The sequence below is a fragment of the Desmodus rotundus genome, chromosome 11 (assembly GCF_022682495.2).
Source record: "Desmodus rotundus isolate HL8 chromosome 11, HLdesRot8A.1, whole genome shotgun sequence".
Taxonomy (NCBI): domain Eukaryota; kingdom Metazoa; phylum Chordata; class Mammalia; order Chiroptera; family Phyllostomidae; genus Desmodus; species Desmodus rotundus.
The window spans coordinates 76,414,716-76,438,906 of record NC_071397.1 but is presented as its reverse complement, the minus strand read 5'-3'; the positions used below and the strand labels follow the sequence as shown (position 1 = coordinate 76,438,906).

Below are 24,191 nucleotides of genomic sequence, written 5' to 3'. Positions count from 1 at the left end.
GTAAATACAAATGTAAAGATAATTGGGGGAGAGAGGAACAGCAAAAACTTCTCATTTGTCTTAAAACTAATGCTTAAGAGGTTCCATTTCCCCAAACTCTTTCCCTTCAGATCCTATCTTACCTTCTGCACCATAACTTATTCATGTCATTCCTGCAAAAACACAAAAAAGATCCAGCTTGAAGCTCAGTGGGTGTCGACTTTTACTTGACTGTTCAAATGAAAAAGAAGTTGGGTGGAAAGGCTATGAGTCACCTCTACATGAATCACCTCTGGCCCCAAGTCATGGGCTGGCCTCACAGCCACTGTTGATAGGACACAACAGCCTCTCAAAGTTGTGCTGTGCTTCCCAGACTTCTCAGTGTCCTCACTATTTGAGAAGCCCCACTCTTATAAGGGTAGGATCTTGAAGGATGTTGGAGTTGTATGCAATCACATTCTAGCTTTAAAAGCAATCATTGGATAAAGGTGAATAAGTCACAGGGAAGAAAGACTTAAAATGCTACTTATTTTACAGAAACATCAGAGTGGTGTGATTTTTCAGATTACAGTATTCAATTGTCATGCACATTTATGAGAGCATTGCATACTCCATTTCGAAAGTAATATAGTCACAAAATTAGCGAGGTATTCACATAGCAGAAGCTCAGTGATTAACGTACCAATTGTTCAATTGCTAAAATCAGTATCTACACCTAGTGTTCCCTCTGATTATGACACTTTTCTAGAGTGTCTATAGACTCAATGAATGGAAACAGGAATCAATAGAATTGCAGTCTTTCAAAAATTTGCCAACGACTTTGAAATGTTTGGCCTCCATTTCCATATCCCCAGTTAGCCAAACAGGCTCTTTGGTTACCTGGTTATTATGCTGCCCAGCTGGGACCATGAATTCATTACTGACATTTCCCAAGACAAGAAAAACTATCGTCACCGAGGGTGATGGATGGTAACACACTAGCAGCAAAGACGAATGGCAGAGCAGTTAGATAATAAATAATGACAGCCAAAAAGTACATAATTAGGCATTAGGTGCATATGCGACTAAGTATTTCAATTTCAATGAAAATTATATTTAATAATGGTGACACATTATTACATTATACATCTTATTTTAGAAATAAAGAACAAGCAAGTTGTCTCTCATCATGCATACTGGATGGACTGTGGCCAAATGATTGAGTTTAGGTTATTCTCCCACAAGGAACAATTATAGTTTTCACTGCAAATATCCAAATAAAGACAGGTTTTCTATTGTGGCCTCAGAGGTCCATTCTTTAAACTACAAATAACTGGCAGGATATCCACTTGCATAAACATCATTCCAAATTGCGATGCAATTCTATTCAGACAATGTTTTCACACTGTTTAAGTAATGCTCCCATTGAGTGGAGTTATATAAGGCACTGCCGAGTTTACCTGCAGAGAAACACACTTTAATAGTTCTCACAGAGTGTGAAGGCATTTATCATTACTCAAATATAGAAGAAAAGAGAAGGTTCCGATGTTTTTGACATTATAACTGGCTTGTGGTAAACAGTTCTTAAGCAGTGTCCAGTGGACTGCGCTTCTCCCAAACAATTTGAAGAGATCTCACATGTTATTCCACAAAAATACCAACAGAATCAGAAGTGCTCTGAATGGAATTCTTTCCTCAGCTCTTACCCTTTACTCCCACACGTCAACCACAAACTAATCTAAAAAACAGATTATTCATTAGAAGGGAGAAAATATGTGAGTGTGTAGGTATGTGTGTTTTTTATAGGCATATGTTTTTAAGAAAAGAAATATGTTTTTTCCATCATCTTTTCTGTCTTGATCATGTGAGTGTCTAAGTAGAATGTTTATAAAATGTTTTGACAGCGGTAAATGTAGGTTGATTTTCAGAATTGGCCAAATATTGAATACACAGTACTGGCACTCAGGCAAAGTTCTATGCGAAGCAACGTATTTCAAATTAGACCAACTCTGCTCCTACCGCAACCTTATCTCTATCGCCTCCTAGGGTCTAGCAACAAACTGCTCAAGTAGAGTTATTCATAAATGCACATAGCTAATTGTCTTATGTTCTGTTACTCAAAATCAGTAATGTACATTTGGTATAGAGCATATGGGGGGAAATGTCTTTAGTAAAATTTAAAAACTGAATAATTTCATATTATTCAGTTTTTTGCTCAAGGTTAAGAACCTTGAGAAAAGAATGAGGAAGTTAGCTTTTGAATTCACAATTTGTAAAATACTATACAATATGAATATCCTACTAAATTTAAAAATACATTATAGATGTTATAAATTAAAACATATTTATGTTCAACAGCAATGAACTGAAGAATGACTGACCCATGTTCAAGTATCAGTCTGTTTTGGAGAATTTGCTGTCTTTACCTTAAGGCTCAAGTAAAACTGACTTTGTTATCTCTCTACCTGGGAGGTATATCTTTAAAATTAAAACAAATGAAATAAAATAAAAAGAAATTTTTATTTTGTAGTGAACATAGCTACAGGGTCCAGCACAAATAATGCCCCTTTTTATTATGTAAAATTATTTTATTACAAAACCATAAGCATGCAATTCTGTAACATAACAATATCACACTCAAGCACACCATATGACATTTAGGTGAAATGTTCAACTTGCCGTCCTCCTCACATGAGACATTCATGTACCCGCCCAACCACACTCAATGGCACTACTGCTACCGGACCCTATATTTCAATATTATTAGATTGGACTGGGATGTAGAGGGCCCAGGGGCTATGTTGAATTGGAACACGTTATTACATATATATTATGGATGATTACACAGTTAAATTATACAAGTTAGCTCTTATAACTATCTTTGTTGCTCATTTCACATTTTGGTTACTAAATTCAACATTCACTTTTCTAATAAATATGCATATATTTTCTAAAGTGCAAAATCAAATGCATCTAAATATTATTAAACATTTATTTCCTTTTTACACAAGGAATCCAATGAGCATCAACCATTTGTTTGAAGTATCAAATTAACATAACATCCCCAAACATGTGGCCTTTGGGAGTTGCGACAGTGAAACAACTGGAAAAGACCTTGAGCCATATCAAACCATTTTAAAAATAGAAATAAACTCCCTTCCCATGTTTCCATAACTATTAAGGTTGAAAATTACTCTGGTTAACAACCTTGAGGAAAGAAAGAATGAGGAAGTTAGCTTTCCTCTACTCTTTTAATGTTTTTCTCTCCCATTTCCCTACAATGCCTTTTTATTTTTCTAATTTTGGTCTACTTTTGCCATATATTTATACCCATAGCAGGAGAGGGCAGCTGCATTCAAGGGCGCCCACACTCACTATCAGAAGATCTCTAAGGCAGCTGTGATGTTAAAAGCATATACAGTCTACACAACAGATAAATCTTCTCTTTTCTTGTACATAAACCTCAATTACAAACTCACTTAATTTAGATTGACTATGTGCTCAAGTAATTCCATTACATTAAAAAATGTTTATGCCTGGCGTATTTTGACTATATTTTACTGCTAATAAGCACATCTAGTCTGCTCTGAGAGCTTAACTCTGATTGCTCTATCACTGCAGTTGTAAAATATCCTGTAGACAATGCCCACAAAGCAGACTCCAGAGGTAGAAGTATAGTAAGTAGCTTTAGTCACCATGTTGCAACAAGCCATGAGTACACAAATTTAAAATAAATTTTGCATTAAAATATGTCTAGCTAATAATAATGATAAGTAAAGCCAAATTATGTATGTCACCAAACAACTAAAGTAAAGATACAGCTTAAGTACATGTGGATGCTCATCCAATAAGAAAAAATACAAGAGGCCTGAGTGGAGAAAAACTCTCCTTCCACATGCATGCTGCCTGTATCAATCTCCTTGTATACAGGGTCCAGCACAAATAACATGCTTTGCTTATTACAAAATTTTTTATTACAAAATCATAAGCATGTAATTCTGTACTGTAACAATATCACACTCAAACACACCATATAACATTTTAGGGGAAATGCTCAAATTAAAGCTATAAATTATTACACTCATATTATTTCCCTACCAACCACACTCAAGCAGGCATTACTTCTGCCACACCCTGTATATACACTTACTGTATTCTCTACTTACACAATTCTTGCAGAAAAAAAAAGTCTTGCTCATTTTCTATGTACAGTATAGAAAACACTTTTTTACTCACAGTACATGTTCAACACATTTGTGACTAACGAATAAATTGGGACTTTTCTTACAATTATTATTAATGCTTTACCCATGGTGATGATATTATAGAACAATTACCTAACAAGTTACTAAAAAACCTGCTCTAAAAGTTGAACCAAGTCTGTTTATTCTGTCTAGTATGCACATGTAGAATTTTAATAGAAAAATTTGCCAGAAAGCCTTTTAAAGAATAAAATCATCCATACTGGCTGGCGTGGCTCAGTGGATTGAGTGGTGGCCTACGAACCAAAGGGTCACTGGTTCAATTCCTAATCAGGGCACATGCTTGGCTGCAGGCCAGGTCCCTAGTTGGGGGTATGTAAGAGGCAACCATACACTGATGTTTCTCTCCTTCTCTTTCTCTTTCCCTTCCCCTCTCTCTAAAAATAAATAAATAAAATATTTTTTAAAAATAAAAGACTTAAAAAAAGAATAAAATAATCCCATATAAAACAAGCTTTTTATCATTGTTTTCTTACTTCTCCTAAAGACAAATTCAGGAAAAGGACTGATTAGAGACAAAAATGATGAATTATATCATCATTCTTTGTACCAAAAGCTAGCCTACCGAAAAAGTTATGTTGCTAAAAGTAAGTAAACATCACTAGATTAAGATTATGCCTTTGTTTTGAAAAAGTAAAATGAAACAATCACTTTGGAAAACAATTTTCCATTTATTATAATATTAAATGCATATTTTTCATGTAACCCAGGAATTCTATTCCTAGATAAATACAAGAAATGCAAACATGTTCATAGAAAGACTTGTACGTGACTTGTATATGGCAAATTTACTCATAATAGCTAAAAACTGGAAACTGTCTGAATGGTCATCAATAGGTGTTAAATTAAAATAATTCCTACATTGAAACTCTTAAAAATTAAAAGGAGCAAAAATAGATAAGCACAAAAGTATGGGTGTTTTTTATAGATAATAGGCTACAAAAGAAGGCAGACTCCAAAAAGTCCATAGTTGGTGATTCATACAAAGGAAATTCCAGAGCAGATGAAGCTAATCAGATGAGAGGTGGGGTGTGGAAGGGGACTGCAAAGAGCAAGGGGATGGGGCTTTCTAAGAAAACAAGTACATTTGTCAGATGTCATCATCGAAACGTATACTTACGTGTTAATTTTATTGCATGTAAATTATAATTCAAGAAGGTCGTTGAAAAAAGAGATTGTGCCTATATGACATACTGTAAGTATCTTACAGTCCAGAGGAGCCTCGTTTCCTCTGCTAAAGAACGGTAACCACAACAACACCAGTTCTCAGGGATCTCAGGAAGAGTTGGAATAAACTGAATAAAATGTCTGACATATAATTGGTGCCACCTCTATGATAGAAGAGAAGATTAGTTAAAACTCAGGAAAGCTAAATGAAAATAAGAGGTTTAAACTCAACATACAAACTATATTCCCCAAAGGAATCTTATACACATATCTGCATAAACATGTGAGACCTAGATAATGACCAAAATGAACATAAGGGAGAACAAAAGCGGTTTAACTGCAAGACATCAGTTAGGCCAGGGCTCTAAATACTGGTCGCCATAAAGGTTGATGGGGGAAATAGAGTTATACTACAGGAAACTATAACCCCAAATATATAATGCAGAGTAAAGAGCAGCGATTTTCAACCTTTTTCATCTCATGACACATCTAAACTAATTACTAAAATTCTGTGGCACACCAAAAATTGTATTTTCTGCCAATCTGACAGAAAAACAGGTGTGATTTTGATTCATTCATAGTGAATGGCTATTGTGTTGGCTGTTGTCATTTTTTTTTATTTGACCGCCTAAGGAAAATGAGGCCGTACCCCTGGCTAAATAGTCAGGTATTGCATGTTTTAAAAATTCTCACAGACAACTGGTTGAAAAGCACTGGTCTAGAAAGATTTTGGAAGTTATCTGGTTTCTAGAACTTTAAATCATTACTCAGAAGTAAACTTGTCAACCAATTTCCAAGCAGACCATAAAACACTTAATTACTCCATTTAGCTCATGCCTTCCTTCATTAATTAAAATTTTCATATAAGCAAAAGAAAAACATACACATCTTGGGAAAGAGACATTATTCTGTTAACTCCCCCCCACACACAAGAAGGCTAATCTTAAACAGCTGTCTTTTTCTTCAACTAAATTAACAATGCTCATTGTATTCTGGCTTCCAGATGCTGAACAACATGTTTCATGTTAATATGCCTCATTTCTGACCTGGCAATAATGCTGAGAAACTTAGCAGGAATTCTAGCCTCCAGACACTCTTATCTTGAGATATAAAAACAAATGAAAATGATGCTCCAAATTACTTTATTGTTGAATTAAAAATGCTTATTAAAAGTGTTGTGAAGGCCATTTCTATTCCAAAAATGTCACTCTAAGTTACAAACAGGATGCTTCCTAACCAAGCTGAGGAACTAAGACTGTGGGTTGTATAATAATGAAATATAAAGCTGTCTTTTGAGGTAGTTACTATCTCTGTGACCCTTCCCCCCTCCCACAGGAAAGAGCAGGAAAAGTAGAAGAGGAGAAAAACTGGTACGGTAAGCACATAACATCTTGACCTGAATGAATTTAATATGCTCCTCCCATCTAAGTAGACTGAGTAGTTGTGGCCTCAACATTGGTCAGCCCTGACTCGCAGACCCTTAGGGAAACAGTGGTTCTAGAACGAACAGCTTTGGAACTATTCTAGGGCAATTTCCCCTGTGGGTCTGGTGCTGTAAGGGCCATTCTGAGCCAAAAAAGGGATTCCCTGAAGCTAGATGCTTACTGTTGAGATCTTCTAGGGATAGACAAGGAGATCCCACACTCAGTCTCTTAGAATCAAAGTCCATTGTCTTTGTCATCTCCTTTAACCCAGGCCCCTCCTCTTCTCCCACAGCTCCAAGACAGGAGTTCAGCCATAGGTCCGAGAAATATGAATTCAGATGAAAGATCCTATTCTAACCAAGCTTTATCCCCTGAGCTTGAAACAAACAAAAATAATAATAATTAATTTCACTCTTTAAAACAGAAAGGCGTCCTAAGCACTGCCTAAAACACTTAATTTTGTTCAAGAGCATCAAAATAAACTATAGAATAGAAGAAAGTTGCAAGAGAAAGGTACAATTATAGCTTAAGAACCACAAAGCCTTTATAAAGTCTTAGAACCCTGGCTGGTGTGGCTCAGTGGATTGAGCACCAGACTGCAAACCAAAAGGTTGCTGGTTTGATTCCCAGTCAGGGTACATGCCTGGATTGTGGGTCAGGTCCCCATTTGGGGGCGTGTGAGAAGCAACCGATGTATGTTTCTCTCACATATTAATGTTTCTCTGTCTCTCTCTTTCTCCCTCCCTTCCTCTATCTCGAAACATAAATTAAATCTCTTTAAAAAAAGACTTAGAAAGAATTCAGAAAAATGTTTATAATCCATATGTTTTCTCTCATTTTTATTCAGTAACTATTAGATAAAATACATTGAGAAATTTCAAATGATATAAAAAAAGAAAAAGACGGAGTTTAACAAAACTCTTCTATACAACTATGTAAATCAATAGTACTTTCTTTGAAAGAGAATTAAAGGCACACAACATGCATTTTAATGCAGATTATACCAAGACACTAAGGCCTGTAATTCTACTAAATGTCAACAATACTATAACCCACTTATTGTGGGTTATTGTGGGATCGGATACAATGAAATTCCATTTACAGTGAAGTGTAATGGAAGTTTTAAATTACGTCAATGGAATGCAATATACCAAATACAATTCCAGTAATGGTGAATGTCTTATTAGAAAGAAATCTTGATGAAATGATGACTTCATTGTAAGTCTCCCAGATCCCTCAAAGGGAGTATTCAAAATAACATTAGAATTTAACAGCGATACTTTACTAACTGAATTGCAATAAATGCAATTTATAATTCCCAAATATATGAAACCATACACAATTCTCCCAAGAAAAACAGGAAATAGGTGTATAAATATAAAACTACACAGTGAATAAATTCAAAGTTGTGTTTGGTCATATTTATGTTAGAAAACAAACACTTCAATTAAGAGGAGGAAAAAGTAAGAATTATCTTAAACATACTGCTAAAATAATGTTTCCCTCTAGAGAACATGAAAATTCATCATTCTTTGACTAAATCAAAAAACATGTTATAGATTACCAATAGACTCAAATTTCCACTATCAAAATCCTACTATCTATCCCCAAATATTGTTATAATGCTACCATTTCCATACTAGCTTTCTCCTTTTTTAAAGAAAAATTGCTACTTCCCATATTACAGAGAGTTTATAGAGGACTGAAATTCATGGCTGGGGTTTAGAAAACCTGGGATTCTATTCTTGTCTCTTCTTATTTTTAGCAGACTAAGCCACTCATGTTAAGTATCCATCTCCCTTTACTCCAGCTGTAGGGGGTATATGGTACTGCTTTATGCCACCATACTCAAAAGCTCTGCATAGAGGCAATGAATTGGTGGTAAAACAATGAAACACCCAAGATGCCCGATGCTCAGAAATGGAGACTGTATGACAGCAGCATGATGGAAAAGGAGGCTGTAATTAGACTATCAGATAGGATTTGATTTTTCTACCTCCATGGAAATCATAACTAAGCTCTGCAGACACTTAAATCTAGACATTTAGTTCATAGACTCTGCTCCATCTAGAGGTTATATTAGCTAATCACTGAACAGAAATTTTTAAAACATTTGACAGTCCCAGTTTTAGTAGAATATTTAAAGAAATTTGCTGGTATGCTAATAATTCCATAGTTGACTGCAGATTATTTTCCTTATTTGATCCACATTGTCTTTTCAATCACTTTACTTTTCTTTATCTGTGAAGAATACCCACCACGAAAATAAAAATGACAGTGCCATGCCACTTTTCTATTCCCTTTAAGTAAAAGCCCAATTGAAAGTGTTGTAATGACCTCTTGAGTTCACTCAGAATTCAATTGCTAGGTGCTTCAGTTGATATTTTAAAAAGAAAAAAAAACACCAATAATATCAACACATATCCCACGTCTCCCACAGGCTCAGCACATAAACACATAAATCAAGGAAGAAAAAGAAAACTTCAAGTGCATAATAAGATGAAGACTTATACCATATATAATGATCTGTGGGATCCTTATATATGGTATAGATTATTATACCATATATAATGATCTATAGTGACAGATGTGACCAGACAGAAGTGGATTCATCACTGTGCACAGAGAGGAAATGAGCTTTTGACTCCATTTTTTAAAATTTTTATCGTTATTCAATTACAGTTGTATGCCTTTTCTCCCCTTCCCTCCACCCCACCCCAGCTGAACCCACCTCCTTCCCCCACCCCCACCATCCCCCACCCAGGATTTTGTCCATGTGTCCTTTATAATAGTTCCTGCAATCCCCTCTTCCCACTTTCCCCACCCCACTCCCCCCTGGCCACTGCTAGACTGTTCCCAACCTCAATGTCTCTGGTTGTATTTTGTTTGCTTTTTTCTTCTATTGATTATGTTCCAGTTAAGGGTGAGATCATATGGTATTTGTCCCTCACCGCCTGGCTTATTTCACTTAGCATAATGCTCTCCAGTTTCATCCATGCTGTTGCAAAGGGTATAAGCTCCTTCTAGACCACATGATAGGACACAAAGCAAGCCTAAACAAATTCAAGAAAATTGAAATCATATCAAGCATTTTCTCTGACCACAAGGGGCTGAAACTAGAAACCAACCCCAAAGGAGAAAACCCAAAACACTCAAAATCATGGAGACTGAATAGCATGCTATTAAACAATGAATGGGTCAAGAACAAGATTAGGGAAGAAATCAAAAACTTTCTGGAAACAAATGAAAATGAACTCACAACAACCCAAAACCTATGGGACACAGCAAAGGCAGTCCTGAGAGGGAAGCTCATAGCAATACAGGCCTACCTTAAGAAGTTAGAAACATTTCAAACAAACCACCTAACCCTATGCCTACAAGAACTCGAGGAACAACAACAAAGACAGCCCAGAGCAAGCAGAAGGAAGGAAATAACCAAGATCAGAGCAGAACTAAATGACATAGAGACTAAAAGCACAATTCTAAGGATCAATGACTCCATTTTAAAAGTAAAAGAGGAGGCATGGTGTGCAAAAGTAGGGTGTGTCAAAGAAAGGGGAAAGTTTTGTGATGGTACAAGTAGCTTAGTAAAGACAAAGAGGGAAAAACTGTCTTTTTGCCAAAAAGTGAATGAGAACAGATTAACTTGGAAAAAGGAAAGTTGGAATCTTTTCCAAGAAATAAGCTTGGAAAGTATGGGTGCATTAGGAAGGAAACTGGTGGGGAATCTCGAATATTGGCTTCTATGATGTATTTAAAACAAGAGCTGGTGAACTCCTAAAAGCATCACATACTTAAATATTTAGTGGGAACATCATGTTTTAGCATTCCAAGATCTCACACTTTTTCTTCATGCCCTGCTAATTCTATCTTTGGTTCTCTTTTTTTGTACATGAGTCGGCACTTTAACTGCCTGCTTTGGATGGCATAATGCTCTTAACTATCTCCATAACTTTCAGTACCTATGAGTATGTGTCCCCTCCTAAAAGTTAGCTGTCCTTTATTCCACCATTCCGCATTTAGTGTGGCCCCTCTATCTGCCAGCCTCTGTACTATGCAAGGAGGGTAAAGTAACAACAAAGCAACCCTGGGCCATGCTCTCAGAAGTCTTACACTGTCCCACTTTCTCTCAAATTCACTTCCGTAAGAAAACAAAAACAAAACCAAAACCCTCATTTACTAACGGATCAGTTCTGCCTTGCCTTACATTAGAGCTCCATTCTTAAAATAAGAATAAATGTGCCATGTTTCTTAAACTACAGATCTCCTTTATTAATTCTAGGTATGTAACCACTTTGATAATAACTTCAAGGAAGAAGCAGCATCTAAGCACAGTGCATGTATTATTTGACATAGTATGATGGCCTGGTGAAACATTTTCTTAAAGTGTTTTTTTTTTTTCTGAAATACAAAAGGACTTTGGAAATATCAGAGAAGAAACAAAGAAAAATGGAGACACATGTCAATAAAGGCACCTATTTGAGTTATATATATTCTATCTCAAGAATTTGTATCTTAAATGGACATTTTAATTTTATGTATTGTAATTCTCATCCAAAGTGCCCTTACATGTAAAAAAGTTCAGAGTCAGCCAATAACTATGCATTATTTTTTTAAAAAAAATATTTGTTTATTTTTAGAAAGAGGAGAAGGGAGGGAGACGGTGAAAGTGAGTAACATCAATGTGTGGTTCCCTCTTGTGTGCCCCCTACTGGGGGACCTGGCCCACAACCCAGGCATATGCCCTGAGGGGGAATTGAACCAGTGACCCTTTTTGTTCACAGGCCAGCACTCAATCCACTGAGCCACACCAGCCAGGGATCAAATAATGTTTTCTATGTTACTGGGAGATATATAGCAAATATATATACATGAAAATTTTTAAAAGGTCGTGAGAAGGGGGATTAAGCATGCGATTCAGCAGGACATGGATTCCACATAATCTGTTACCTTTGTCTAATCGTACTTGATTTTTATAGGAAAAAAGACAAATCTGTTCAATATAAATTCTGACCAATATACGAGGGGGGACACAAAAAGAAACAAAATTATCTTCTGGAGGGCGAGGCCCCTTGCCAATACAGGCTTTCCCCACCCTGTGAGTGTTCTAGGAACCCATCAATATCAGTTGTTGTGAGAGGCTGTGTTTGGCTTTGGTGAATTTCTTTTTTTTGAAGAGTCTTTCAACGCATTTGCCCATTTCATGATGTGTTATTTACAAGTGTACCGGCCCACACCACGCTGAGTATTTAACAACTTTTGACCAAAAACAGCACTACCCCAGTGCCCCACCCTCCCTAGTCATCCCTTCTTGCCCCCCGCACTTTTTGTTTGTTTCCCCAGATGAAAAAAGTCCTCAAAGGGAAACAGTTTGCTGATGTGGAAGAGCTGAAACAAAAAACGGCAGAAGCACTAAGGCATCAAAACTGACGAGGTCAAAAACCATTGTGAGCAGTGGAAAAAGCTCTTGATAGGTGTATGGCATCAAATGGACAGTATTTTGAAGGTGACTGAAGTTTAAACATGTAAGAATAAACACACAATTTTTTATAAATAAATTTCAATTCTTGGGGGCTCCCCCTTGTAAAACCAGTCTAATGATTAAAGATAAATTACACTGAAAAAAGAGATGGTAGGTTGGGCTCAAAACACATAGTCTTCAAAAATTTAGTCATTTAAATTATGATACTAAAAAGGTTCTGAGCAAGTTGATGATTTAGTCTGTAACAATCTTACCACTGTTCATGTTTTAACACACTAGTGTTTGATAACCATGCTCTATAAATCCACATTTCTTACCTATTAGGGAAGTGGGAAACATCCTCCAAAACAGTGAAAATTTGGGCCATAAGATGAATCCTTACGTCTCTGGACATCTCATAACAAACCAAGAGAAACAATTTAGATCTACCATTGGACACCTACATAACAATTCTGATAAGATGGACACAGAGTAGAGGATCATGTTTTGGGTTCCAAATATTATAAACCCTTTTGAATGCTTTTCAAAGCAGAAAACTTTCAAAGTTTCAGGAGGGGGAATGAAAGAAAACTCATTTCAAGAGACACGTGAGACACAGTGCTTCCCGCAAGGATACTCCTCCTGAAAAGCATGTGTTGGAGCTCGGTAAGGCCCAGATAACTCCCCCGCTAATGCAGGATTCCAAATATGAGTATTCTTCCTTTGGGTTAAACCGTGGTCATGAGTTCATTTTTTAAATCCACTAAAGATAACCCTATTTCTCCCGTTGGGCAAGAAAACTATTTCTAGTTCTTCTTCTTCTTTTTTATTTCTACTTCTAACTGGGCAAATGAAAGAAAAGAAAAATGAAAAGATGGTATGCAGACATTTTGAATTGCCCTAAGTATGTATGGCTGGTTTTAACCATTCCCTGCTTTTCCCCCAACAGAAGCATTCTGGATTTGTGTTCTTAGGGAAAAAAAAAACGGTATTTCTTGCCTGGACTAGACCTGGAGTAAAAACTGAAATATTTAAGGCTCTTTCTGATTACAATATTAATCTTTACATAACAATAGTCTTTGAAGATCTGGTAGGGAAATCAACTATAGCCTACCCTGTAGAGCTAAAAGTATAGTCCATAGATCCCTGGGAGTCAGTATTCAAAGTAAAAATTCTTGCTATAACAAGACTTAGTCGTTATTTGCTTTTTCCACTCTATCGGCATTTGCACAACATGGTACGAACGTCCTGGGGGAAAACACGGATGATGTGTTATCGTGAATAAAGGCAAACTATGCTAGTGGTCATTTTAGTCTTTACCAACACACACTCAAAAAAGAAGTTTGAGAGAAGAATATCCTTGATGAAGAAGAAACAATTATTGATTTTATTAAATTTTGATCCATGGGCACATCTTTTTAATATCTATTGTAAACAGAAATATAATGGTTGATTTGAGGAAAAAACACTTCTATAGGGTGGGGCAAAAGTAGGTTTACAGTTGTGAGCACATGAAGCACAGAGTTTATTCTCATATTATTATTTATGAACTATTATGTTATTTTTCCATGTGAACAACTGTAAACCTACTTTTGTCCTACCCTGTACAATTGGTTGCGTTACACACTAAAGTAGCCTTTTTTTTAAATGAAATATCCTTTTTACCCCAAAGAAAGTTGAACAAACTATGAATTCTTGAGTTTTAAAAATGCCTGACTTACTAGACATTTTGTTAAAAAGGAATGAAGGAACTGAAGAAAATTTATTGCTCGTGATTACATTTGAACTTGCAAATGAAAATAAAAATTTTGGAAAACCTGTTTCCACCACTATAAGATTAATAGCTTCTAACATTTAAAGATCTTTCTAATGCCATCAGTGATAAGTAAAACTCTTTCCAAGTGCAAGAGAAACCAGTGGGATTTAATATTATAGAGTAAAAAAGGAAAATTGGTATAGTTTCAGATTCCATATTGCCACCAATCTCTAAAAAACTAATACACATTGAGGTAGAATCAAAGAAAACTGTACAGCTATCTTAAAGAGCATTGAAATATTCATCCCTTTTCCAATAGCATGCCTGTATATGTTATTTCTTCACATACTTTAACCAAAACAACATATTCTAATAATTTGTGAAAGTAGAAATAAGAAACTAGTTATCTTCTGTTAAGCCAGACATTAAAGCAGTTTGAGAATATAAAAACGGTATCATTCTTCTCACTATGTTGTCTTGTTCTGGAATTTTAAATTATTTTTCATTAAAACGATGTTGTTTGTCAACATGTAATTATTTTTATTACCTTTCTTTTAAATGAATTGATAAGTAAGCATATTTGGATTTCCCAACTTAAATTTCTAATACAGCATAATTAGCTTGTTATTATTAAAAGAATAAAGAAATCTTAACAAAAAGCTTGAGAACCACTAGACTGAAAATAATAACAAATCTTTACGGAGCACATACTATGTGTCATATATTTCTCTAACACATTACATATTTAAAAGAGGCCTTTAAAAAATAGTTCATTAACCCATAAGAAATGCATATCCAAAAATGAGAGATTCTTAGAAAAAAAATGTTTATTATATCATATGAAATATAAATAACCACAAAGTATTGCTAAAGTTTCCATCCCGTTGCCTGTTTAAATCACTTCTCACATTGAGCTGCTAACATAACTATTAGCTAATTATAGGACCTTGTGTTTCTTCCTGTCTCTGTTACTGACTTGTTGTCTGACCTTGATAGAATTCTTCAGTCTCTCTGCCGTGATATAGTTTGCCATCTATGATCTCCTAGGATCTACTCAAAGAAACTTTTCTGTTTTGCGTTTCTTAAGCAAACAAGATGTTGTACACATGGCAAATACCACTTTTAAGCTTTGTGATCAAATAATAAAGGGGAAAGAAGAGCTAATATTTACTGATTAGCTACCAAGTATTTTCATATATGTTATCTCACTTAATTCTCTTTTAAAATTGTAATAGGAAATTTAAACTCTGTCTGACTCAGGGTTTTGCTCTTAGTGAAAAAAAATGTGGTAACATGTCTATGAATCCAATTGTTGCCATCTCCCAAGTCTTTACTTTTTCTACTATTCAAGGTTATCTCCAAAACAGGAATGTACGTTGAAATTCAAAGTATAAAGAGGTATAGGTTAATGGGTATTTTGTGTAGGCTTAGGTATCAAGTTTATAATAGTAAACTATAAATATGCAAATTCCAATTAAAACTATATTTTTATTTGTTTTTTTAAGTAAATGAGCAAATTCTTTCATTAATGGCCTCAGCTAAACTTGGTATACCACTGTACTGGAGAAGAAGTGCTGATTTAAGCCAGAGAATTTCTTGGCACCAAGACAGTTTTTAGACTTAATTCAAATGAGGCATTTTGAAAATATATGTATATTGAAGCCTTAACAGATGTTGCATACTTTCTGTTCAGGATTTTATATACTCCTCACAGCAAACCGATGAGATAAAGTAGCTACCTAAATGGCAACTGCACTATTTCATGATCTCCTTTGTACTGTCAGCCTCATTCAGTAACTGAAAAAGGCAGAGGAGGCAATTAGCCTGAAAACTGTGGTAGCTATAGAGGCTTTGGATAAACTATATTTGATGTGGCAAACTCTTACATGTTACCAGAAACTTAAAAGAGATTTCACCTTAGGGCTGTAATGGTACAGTTACTGTGCTAAAAATATAATGATCCCATTTCCAATTTATTCTGTTAGTTTGTAATTATTTACCACAGCAATGAGACTTTTCTGAACATTCAATTTTTAGATTCCATTACTCTATTTTTTTAGATAAAACTGAAAATCTAATGATTTTAAAAAACAAATCAAATAGGAATATACTAAATATACTAACTAGGTACTGTGAGTTCTGAACTTAGAAATAGTACACACATAAATGTAACCATATGTACATCCACAAACATACCCTCTCAAAGTCTAGAAGGAATGCTAAATTGTCTGTCTTAAGGGGAGATCAACTTCAAACGGAACTCTTTCAATCTTTTTGTCAGTGTTTCACACTTTTTCAGGATGAATTTTGAGATTAATTTGACCCTTAGGTGTACCTGGTTGGGTCTTGCTCTTTTCATTCACTGGTATATGCATTGACCTTTTTTTTCCCCAAATAATTCAGTAAATAATAAATAACATTATATATATATAGGTATATAGATATATACTTGACAAGCAAACATCTAGCTTTAATTTACCATGTAAATTTAGATTATGCCTCAAAACTATCTCCAGAGTAATTATCAGTGGTATTTAATAAGAAGATTTAAGTGAAGTTTGCTTTACATAAATCTTCTTAAAAGTTATATTTGTTAGAATCAAATCTTCAACAACCATGTTGTATTTACAAGAAAGATACTAAAGGAAAAAGGGAAAAGAAGAAAAGTAGAAATAAAGGGTTAAAGAGAAGGAGAGAATGAAAGAACAAAGGAGAAGAAAGGAGGGAAAGATAGCAGAGAAAGAAGGGAGCGGGGAGAGAAGGGAAGAGAGAGGGAGAGAGAGAGAGAGAGAGAGAGAGAGAGAGAGAGAGAGAGAAGCTAAGCATTTTTCTTTACCTAAATTGGTTCTAAAGAGAATTTAGTCAGGCCAAAATTAAATTACTTTATTCCAAAGGTTACTACAAGACTTACAGCGATGCTTAAGGAAGTTATAAAAATCTAAACAAAGCATAGAATAAGTTTCTGATTATAAAAACTGGTAACATTTCAAAGCTTACTTCATAAAAGAAGCCATCAGATCAATATATCATTGTGTCATTTTCAACAATAGTATCTAAACTTTAGCTCTGAAATGAACAATATAAAAGAGGACTCTGACATACATACATATTCATGTGGGATTATGAATAATTTACTTTTGTTTTAACAGGCACATTAGTTAAACTCTCTCTAAGAAAACCATGGCATAATTGTAAGAACACTGGGGCAAAATAAAAGGATATGGAGAAGTTCCCTGAGTCGGTTTAAGGTATCGATAATATTTTAATAGTGGAATAGAATCGAGATGTCAAAAGTTAAAAAATAAAGTTTTACAAGGATGCATTTGAGCTTCCTGATGATAAGATACTTGAAGTAGAATATAGCATACTCTGGAATGGAATCACTGAAATATGCTCTATAAATGAGAGGTTTGGGCCAGGAGATAAATCTAAAATAATCCTACTTTTGGACTACTGTCCTAGTCCAAAGGATTACAGCCTGCTTGAAGAAATAAATAGTAAATAGTAAATAAATAGTAAATAACAGTTCATTCTTTCATTCACTCCTCTCCAGTATCACCATCTCACTCAGACTGAAAGGTGATCCAGCCCCCATTACTCTCTGACCTTTGCACTACGTGCCAGCTTAGACCTGTATAACACCTGTTCCCTAGGCGGAGGGTACTTATTCTCCCCCTGATATCTGTGTGAATCACTCCCACATCACCTTCAAGTGTTCGCTCAAGTGTGACCTTCTCAATGAGGTCACCTTTTATCACTCTATTTAAAATAGCAGCCAAACTCCCTCTACTCCCAAAACAACTGACTCTTCATATCCTGCTGCATTTGATTATCTAGGAATCTCATCACCCACTACATTCCATAAAATATTGGTATTCATTATATTACTGATTCATTATAGATTCACCATATTTTCTGATCCTTCAACTAGAATATAAACTCCACAAGAGCAAGGATAATTTTTGTCTGTTTTACTTACCGAACACATTCATCCATTAACCACATTTCAATACATATAAGTCCAACCCCACCAACCTCCTGCACAGACTCTCCTTTGAATGCAGTCTGACCAGTGGGTTCAGCACAGGAGTCTTTTTTTCTGTCTGGCATACACATAGCCTGGCATGGGTCTTGAGAACCATGTGCAACTGAGTTTTGTCTGTCTCTAACTTCTACTTTGTTTTCCCATCCACTACAACTGGGCTTCTGCCTAAGTTCCTGCTTAGGAACCCAGTTAAAAGTTGTGACTGTACACAAGTCCTAACCTCAATCTCCTGTTTCACCATCTGTCAGGGCACTGATAACACTTTCTTTCTGATCTTGTTCACTGTCTCCAGCTAAATAAAGGCTTATTGCAAGCTGAGCAGATGACCTGGAGTCACCATTCATCTTTACTATTATCGTTACCCTGTCTGGAAACTCTTCCAGCCATAGTGCAACCACATGGCACAACCCCACTGGAAAAGTAGGCTGACTGGAAACAACCTTATAATTTGACACATCCTTCGGACCATTTAACTTAGACAGCTAGCCACCCCAGAGATCATGCTGTGTATGTATAGGCTGGGTTGAAGTTAATTTTCCCTCTTCTGGACCCCACTAGGTCCCAATTCCCCCACTTCCAGTGTGGTCCAGAATTGTGACCCCATAGTTGTAAAGCAGATTATGAAAGGAGATGTGACACATCACATAAAGTTCCAGTGAATTTTTTCTTATAGTTCACTGCCAAATCTATTCCAATCAGAAGAAGGCACAATGATTCAGTCTCAGAGGCCCAAGTAGAAATGTCTAGCACATTAGTCATTGTTAATGAATAATCAGTATTTATTAAATGTATGAAGAAAAAGTGACAATTATCTGCATTATATAAATGGAGACAGAAAAATACTGTGAAATAAGGTCTACCAAAAAGTAAACTTTTTGTCATACCTATTGTGGTACAGTTGAAAGGTATAAAAATTAAAAATCCACCTGCTTTGGAGATTCTTCAAATTTATCTAAATAAATCTAAATCCATCCTATAAAATATAGACGCATACCTTCTTCAACAGTCATACCTAGGACTAACTCTTGGGATATCTATTTAAGTTTTTAAATAATTATATTTACAAAAGGTAGACACTGTAGTTATTAGTGTAGGTGACAATCATCCCATATTTTAGGATCTATGGTAACTGAGATGAATTACGGAAGAATTGGCAGAGCACATACATAATCCCTAGCAACTCCTTGAGTTCATTTTGTATGAAATCCTAGGATAAAGGGTTTTAGAAATCAGGTAGATTAGCAATTTGTATATAGTGATATGTGAGAATAAAATCATAATATAAAATTTTTCATTAAAAATTCTACATACTTATAATACTCAATGTTGAATGTTCTTATTCTCAGCAATAAATTTATCTATTATTAATGATTTTTATGAATCTATCAGACCAGTATGTAGTGAATGAGCCAGTAAATTACATATGAAGCAAACGAAGATACTCCGAAAAATTAACCTCAGGCTTACAGCTACAGTGAATCCCCTGAAGAAGTTCCCAGGTAATTCACAAAGAGCTCTCGTATTTTACAGCACAGGATATTTTAGAACTGCAGTTGATGGTGAGGTGGAAAGTCCCTATTAAATTCTGAAGCATGCTTGCCAACAATATGTGAGGACTGTCTCCAACATGTTTTGATTTTAAATCCCCAAAGGCATCTAAAAACACAGTTATGTACATTTAGTATTTACTTGAAATTTTAAAGAATTCAGAAGTTTAGATGCAAGTTTGCACTCCGAAGACAAGAGAATGCAATACTAGAATGTTGGACTCAGAAAAGGACTGGGGACTAGGTGAGTCCTAGCTTCTCTGTGGAGGCATTTCATACCAAAGCATCCCCAAAAAGGTGTGCATCTATTCACTGATGCACATTTCTGGAAGCTGGGTGCTCCCCCAGTTAGGTCTGAATAGCTCAGAATGGGGAGGAGGGGCAGGAGTGCTCCCATTTTATCAAACTCAAACGGTCCTCTTGGTCATATACTTCTATGGAGCTGTGTTCAGGCTTTCGGAAGGGCATTTGGCCTCTCTTGCACATAACAACCATTCCAAAACTTTGAGGATATCTCTTGGATTTTCTCAATCTTTCTTTCTCTAAATTAACAAGCTACACTTGGAATTTTCAGATTCCTAACTATTGTGTTCCAGCTCCTCTGAATTTACATCCATTTGTTCATGAAGCCCCCAAATGTGTTTTAACAAACAGACCCATCTGCTTTTATGAGTTTTGTAAAGGTTTTATTTATTTTATTTTTAGAGAGAGGGGAAGGGAGGGAGAAAAAGAGTGAAACATCAATGTGTGGTTGCCTCTTGTGCGCCCCCTACTGGGTACCTGGCCTGCAACCCAGTCCTGTGCCCTGACTGGGCATTAAACCAGCAACCATTTGGTTCACAGGCCAGTACTCAATCCACAGAACTACACCAGCCAGGGCAGCTTCTATGACATTTTATGAAAGTGAGTTGGTTAACATTTCTGTCACACTATATGTTCACACTGAACTTACTGAAATTCAGACTTGTCCTTTCTCATCCTGTCTTTGTACTCATTCCTATGCATATAAAGCAAACAACAAATTTCCAGAATAGGGCAAACAAAATTATTTGACATCTAGATACAAGTAATAAAACCAACTTAATGTATGTCCCATTCATGGTGCACACTACAGAGTCCTTTAAAGTTCCTGACTGTTTTTACCAGCTCAGCTACCAAAATCAATTTTGGACCTCCTGCAATTCTGATAAGCTTGGATTTTATGTTTTCCATCAAGCCATTACCAGGACAAATAAACATAAGAAAATGTCTCTCACACTTCTAGACACCTTTTTTCCAGATTAACTTTGACCATATTCTTTGGTAACGATTTTCAATCAGTTGCAATTTACCTACCATTACATTACCATTGCCACATACTATTCCCAAGGGTATGAGGAAAAGGTTGTAACTACTGTCTCACTGACATGCAAAGCCACTTTGACTATCATTTTCCTATTTTATCACTAAAATATGGTTAAAGGATTTCCTGGAAATACAATTCTTTTTGAATCAATGTTATTCATACTACAATTTTGTATGCTATAGAAACTACACAAGATTTCAAAAAACAAACAAAATACTTGGTTAAGTTTCTAATTCAATTCAACATTTAAAAATGATTGCTTCATGCCAACGTTCTTAATAAACTGGCACTGTACTAAAACAAAAGTCAGAACTCATTCTAAACAATAGTGTTCGGCCAAGAATATCAGTACTAGGATAATCAAAAAGAAAAAAGGCGATGATAGCCAAGAAAACACTTCTGTCAAACTCTATCCAATGATCTTCACTGAGAACTTGACTTAGCACAACATTGAAAAGGAAATAGGCCTCAAAAAATAAATAGAAAGAAATCTTGGTATCATAAAAAGAGAATTTTAGCATAAACAAAACTAAGTTATTTCAGTTCCTAAAAATAAGGTTATTATCAGTTGCATCAACTGAAGTCACAGCTACTCCAAACCTCCGGTTTTGAAGTGTCCAGTAAGGGTAAAAATAGCAGAAGGTTAAATAAGCTCAGGCATGTAAGGCATTTTTAAATTATAAAGCACTATATAAACTTAAGGTATCATGAAATATATTTATATATGCTTCTAATATTAGCAGGTTTCAACCATTTATCCTTGGATCAATCCTAAATATATTACAAAGAATCCATAAAATATACAATAGATTCTATAGAATATAGCAGTCTATATAGAACACTCAATGTTACAGTTATTTTACATAAAATTCCTTATTGTATATAGCATCTGAGTTTTCTTTCACCAAAATGGCAATATAAAAGTTCCCTTCTGCATTTACCTCAAAGAAATCAGAGTTCGTTTTATCTGATGGTGGAAGAGGGAAGGAAAAAGAGAAGAAACGAGAAAGTAAATTAAAGGAGAGGGGAGGGGGAAAGGGAGGGAGGGGAGGGTGGGGAGGGGAGAGGAGGGAGGGGAGGGGAGGGGAGGGAGGGGAGGGGTGGAGACGAGAGAGAAAGGGGAAAGGGAACACACTACAGAAAATTCTGAGGAACCTGCATGGTCCCTAGTCTGCAAGTGAGCTGAAGGATTGGTGCTCCTGGCCTCTCTTCACTCCCAGCTGCCTGACAGTATTAAAGGATTGTGTATTGTTAAAGCATATTTTATAACTGAGCACAGTTAACATTTAAAAATAGTATTTTTATAAATCAGCTGTCAGATCTATTCTCAAAATCACTGTCTCATAAATGCTATTAATTAAGCCACGTTGACCTCATTTTACCTCTCAGAGAAGGAAAAGCAAAAATAGAAGGAAAAATCATATAGTGAACTTAGATCATTTTTATTCTCAGAATTTTAATCAGGGACTTATTACTGTAGCAAGAAGCTTAGAGTAATTTTTTAAATTCCTTTTTAAATAAAATAGTAATGCTAGAAATTCTAGAATATAGGAGGGAAAACTATCCGAACTATTAGACATAGCTTCATTTCAGTTAACTGGAAGAGGAATAAGTATATTTCAAAAATTTGGCAGATATTGCCTCCTTGAAACTTTCAAAAGCTGCTAACCTCTATGTTTTGTACTCTTAGGGTAAATTTTATGATATCTGAGAACAAACCTTAAATATTTCTTAATTTTTTTTACTTTGATGCATGTTTTTCAATTTACAGAAATGTTTGCTGAAATTGTGTACTATAAGTTGTGCTTTTAAAACACTGCACATGTGCTTCTTTTAAAATTCATGATCATAAAATAACTCTTCAAAGGTTCCCCAGAGTTTCAGAAATGATATGCATGTAAACATTAAAGCTCTCTGAAGAGAACAATTTGAGTTACATTAAACACAACTGTTTCTCCAAAGTCCCCTGCAGTTTATATCTGGTCATGTTGGTCTTAATTAAAATATAGATGACATAGCAGTCTCCTCCGTATTTTAAGCAAGGAGACGGTTCACTATAACAGGGTACCTGAGGTAGGATGTGGGTAAAGACAACAGGAGGCTGGACGAGCCGTTGCCACAAAAGAAAAAAATCCGCACACTTAATCCCTTTACAAACCTTGTTCAAATAGTTACAAAGTCCCTTAGGAAAAAAAAGAAAAAATCAGCTGCCTTCCATAAACTTTCAAGATGAGTCGCAGCCTGGGAAACCTTTCTCTGCAGGGAAGGAATCTGATTTGGAGAAACTTTTCCAATTGGTTAAAAGTTTGCCTCTTGGAAAGATTTTGGAACTCGATTTGCAGGATGGATAGTGAGAGCAAGTTCTCTCTGAAACGAATGAACAAGGAAAAGCGCTTCAAGTTCTTTGGAAAAAGACAGGCAATTCTCTCTACGCAACTCAGAGAGTTGAAAGTGAACTTGGCGTCAAGCTTAGACCCTCTCGCCCCAAAGTGCACCCCAAGGACAGAGAGAGAAAGCGGTCCCCCGCCAGCGACTGTCGGAAGAAGGGACCGGTGAGCAGCCTCGGGCCGACAAAGTTGCGATCCAGCGCCCATGCCTCGACTGTACCTCTTTGCTGATGCGCCTGTGGCAGCTGCTGCAGCCGGTGCTCCTGGCCGCCCCCGAGGCCCCCGCTGAGCAGCAGGACCAGAAGGACCCCCGCGGCCCCTGGCATAGCGCTGGCCCCGAGCGGATCCACTTCTCGGGACCTGGAGGATTCGCTGCAGCCTGGTCCCCTGCCCTAGCTTGCGAGCGGAGTGAGCCGCCGCCGCAGGGTAGGAGGAGGAGACAGACCCACTGGCTTGGGCTCCGCCGCCGAGGGCGGAGGGTGGGGGGAAAGAAGACACTCCCCCACGCTCCCCTTCGTACGCCCTCGCCCCACGGATGTCCAGGCTCAGGCCCTTAAAGGGTCCTCGGTGGAAAATGCCTTTCCTATAGCGGACCTGCCCTCTGTTCTAAGAAGGGGTCGTTCCTTGCTAGATCTCTTAGCTGAACTTCTAAGTTAAAGGAAGCGACTGATGTGGAAGGACTTCGTGCTCTGGAGCACCCTGCTCCTGGAAAGCATGACTGGTGGGAAATGTGCACAAGTAGGAACGTCACCGGAGCTGGGGGATGCACCTCGGAGAAAGGCCTGGCAAAGCTGCACTGGCACCTCGCATCCTGGTAATTCACGTCGGTGACCAAGACC

General features: G+C 36.4%; 1 protein-coding gene across 1 annotated transcript in view; it reads right to left on the bottom strand.

The window, feature by feature from the left end:
- LAMA2 (laminin subunit alpha 2) overlaps positions 1 to 23,792 on the bottom strand; it is a 514,111-nt gene extending 490,319 nt beyond the window's left edge. Inside the window, exon 1 of the mRNA XM_024551868.4 lies at positions 23,573 to 23,792. Within this exon, the coding sequence (XP_024407636.2) occupies positions 23,573 to 23,678 (106 nt within the window). The 5' untranslated portion in view covers positions 23,679 to 23,792. The remainder of the gene's footprint in view (positions 1 to 23,572) is intronic.
- Positions 23,793 to 24,191: the final 399 nt, after the last annotated feature.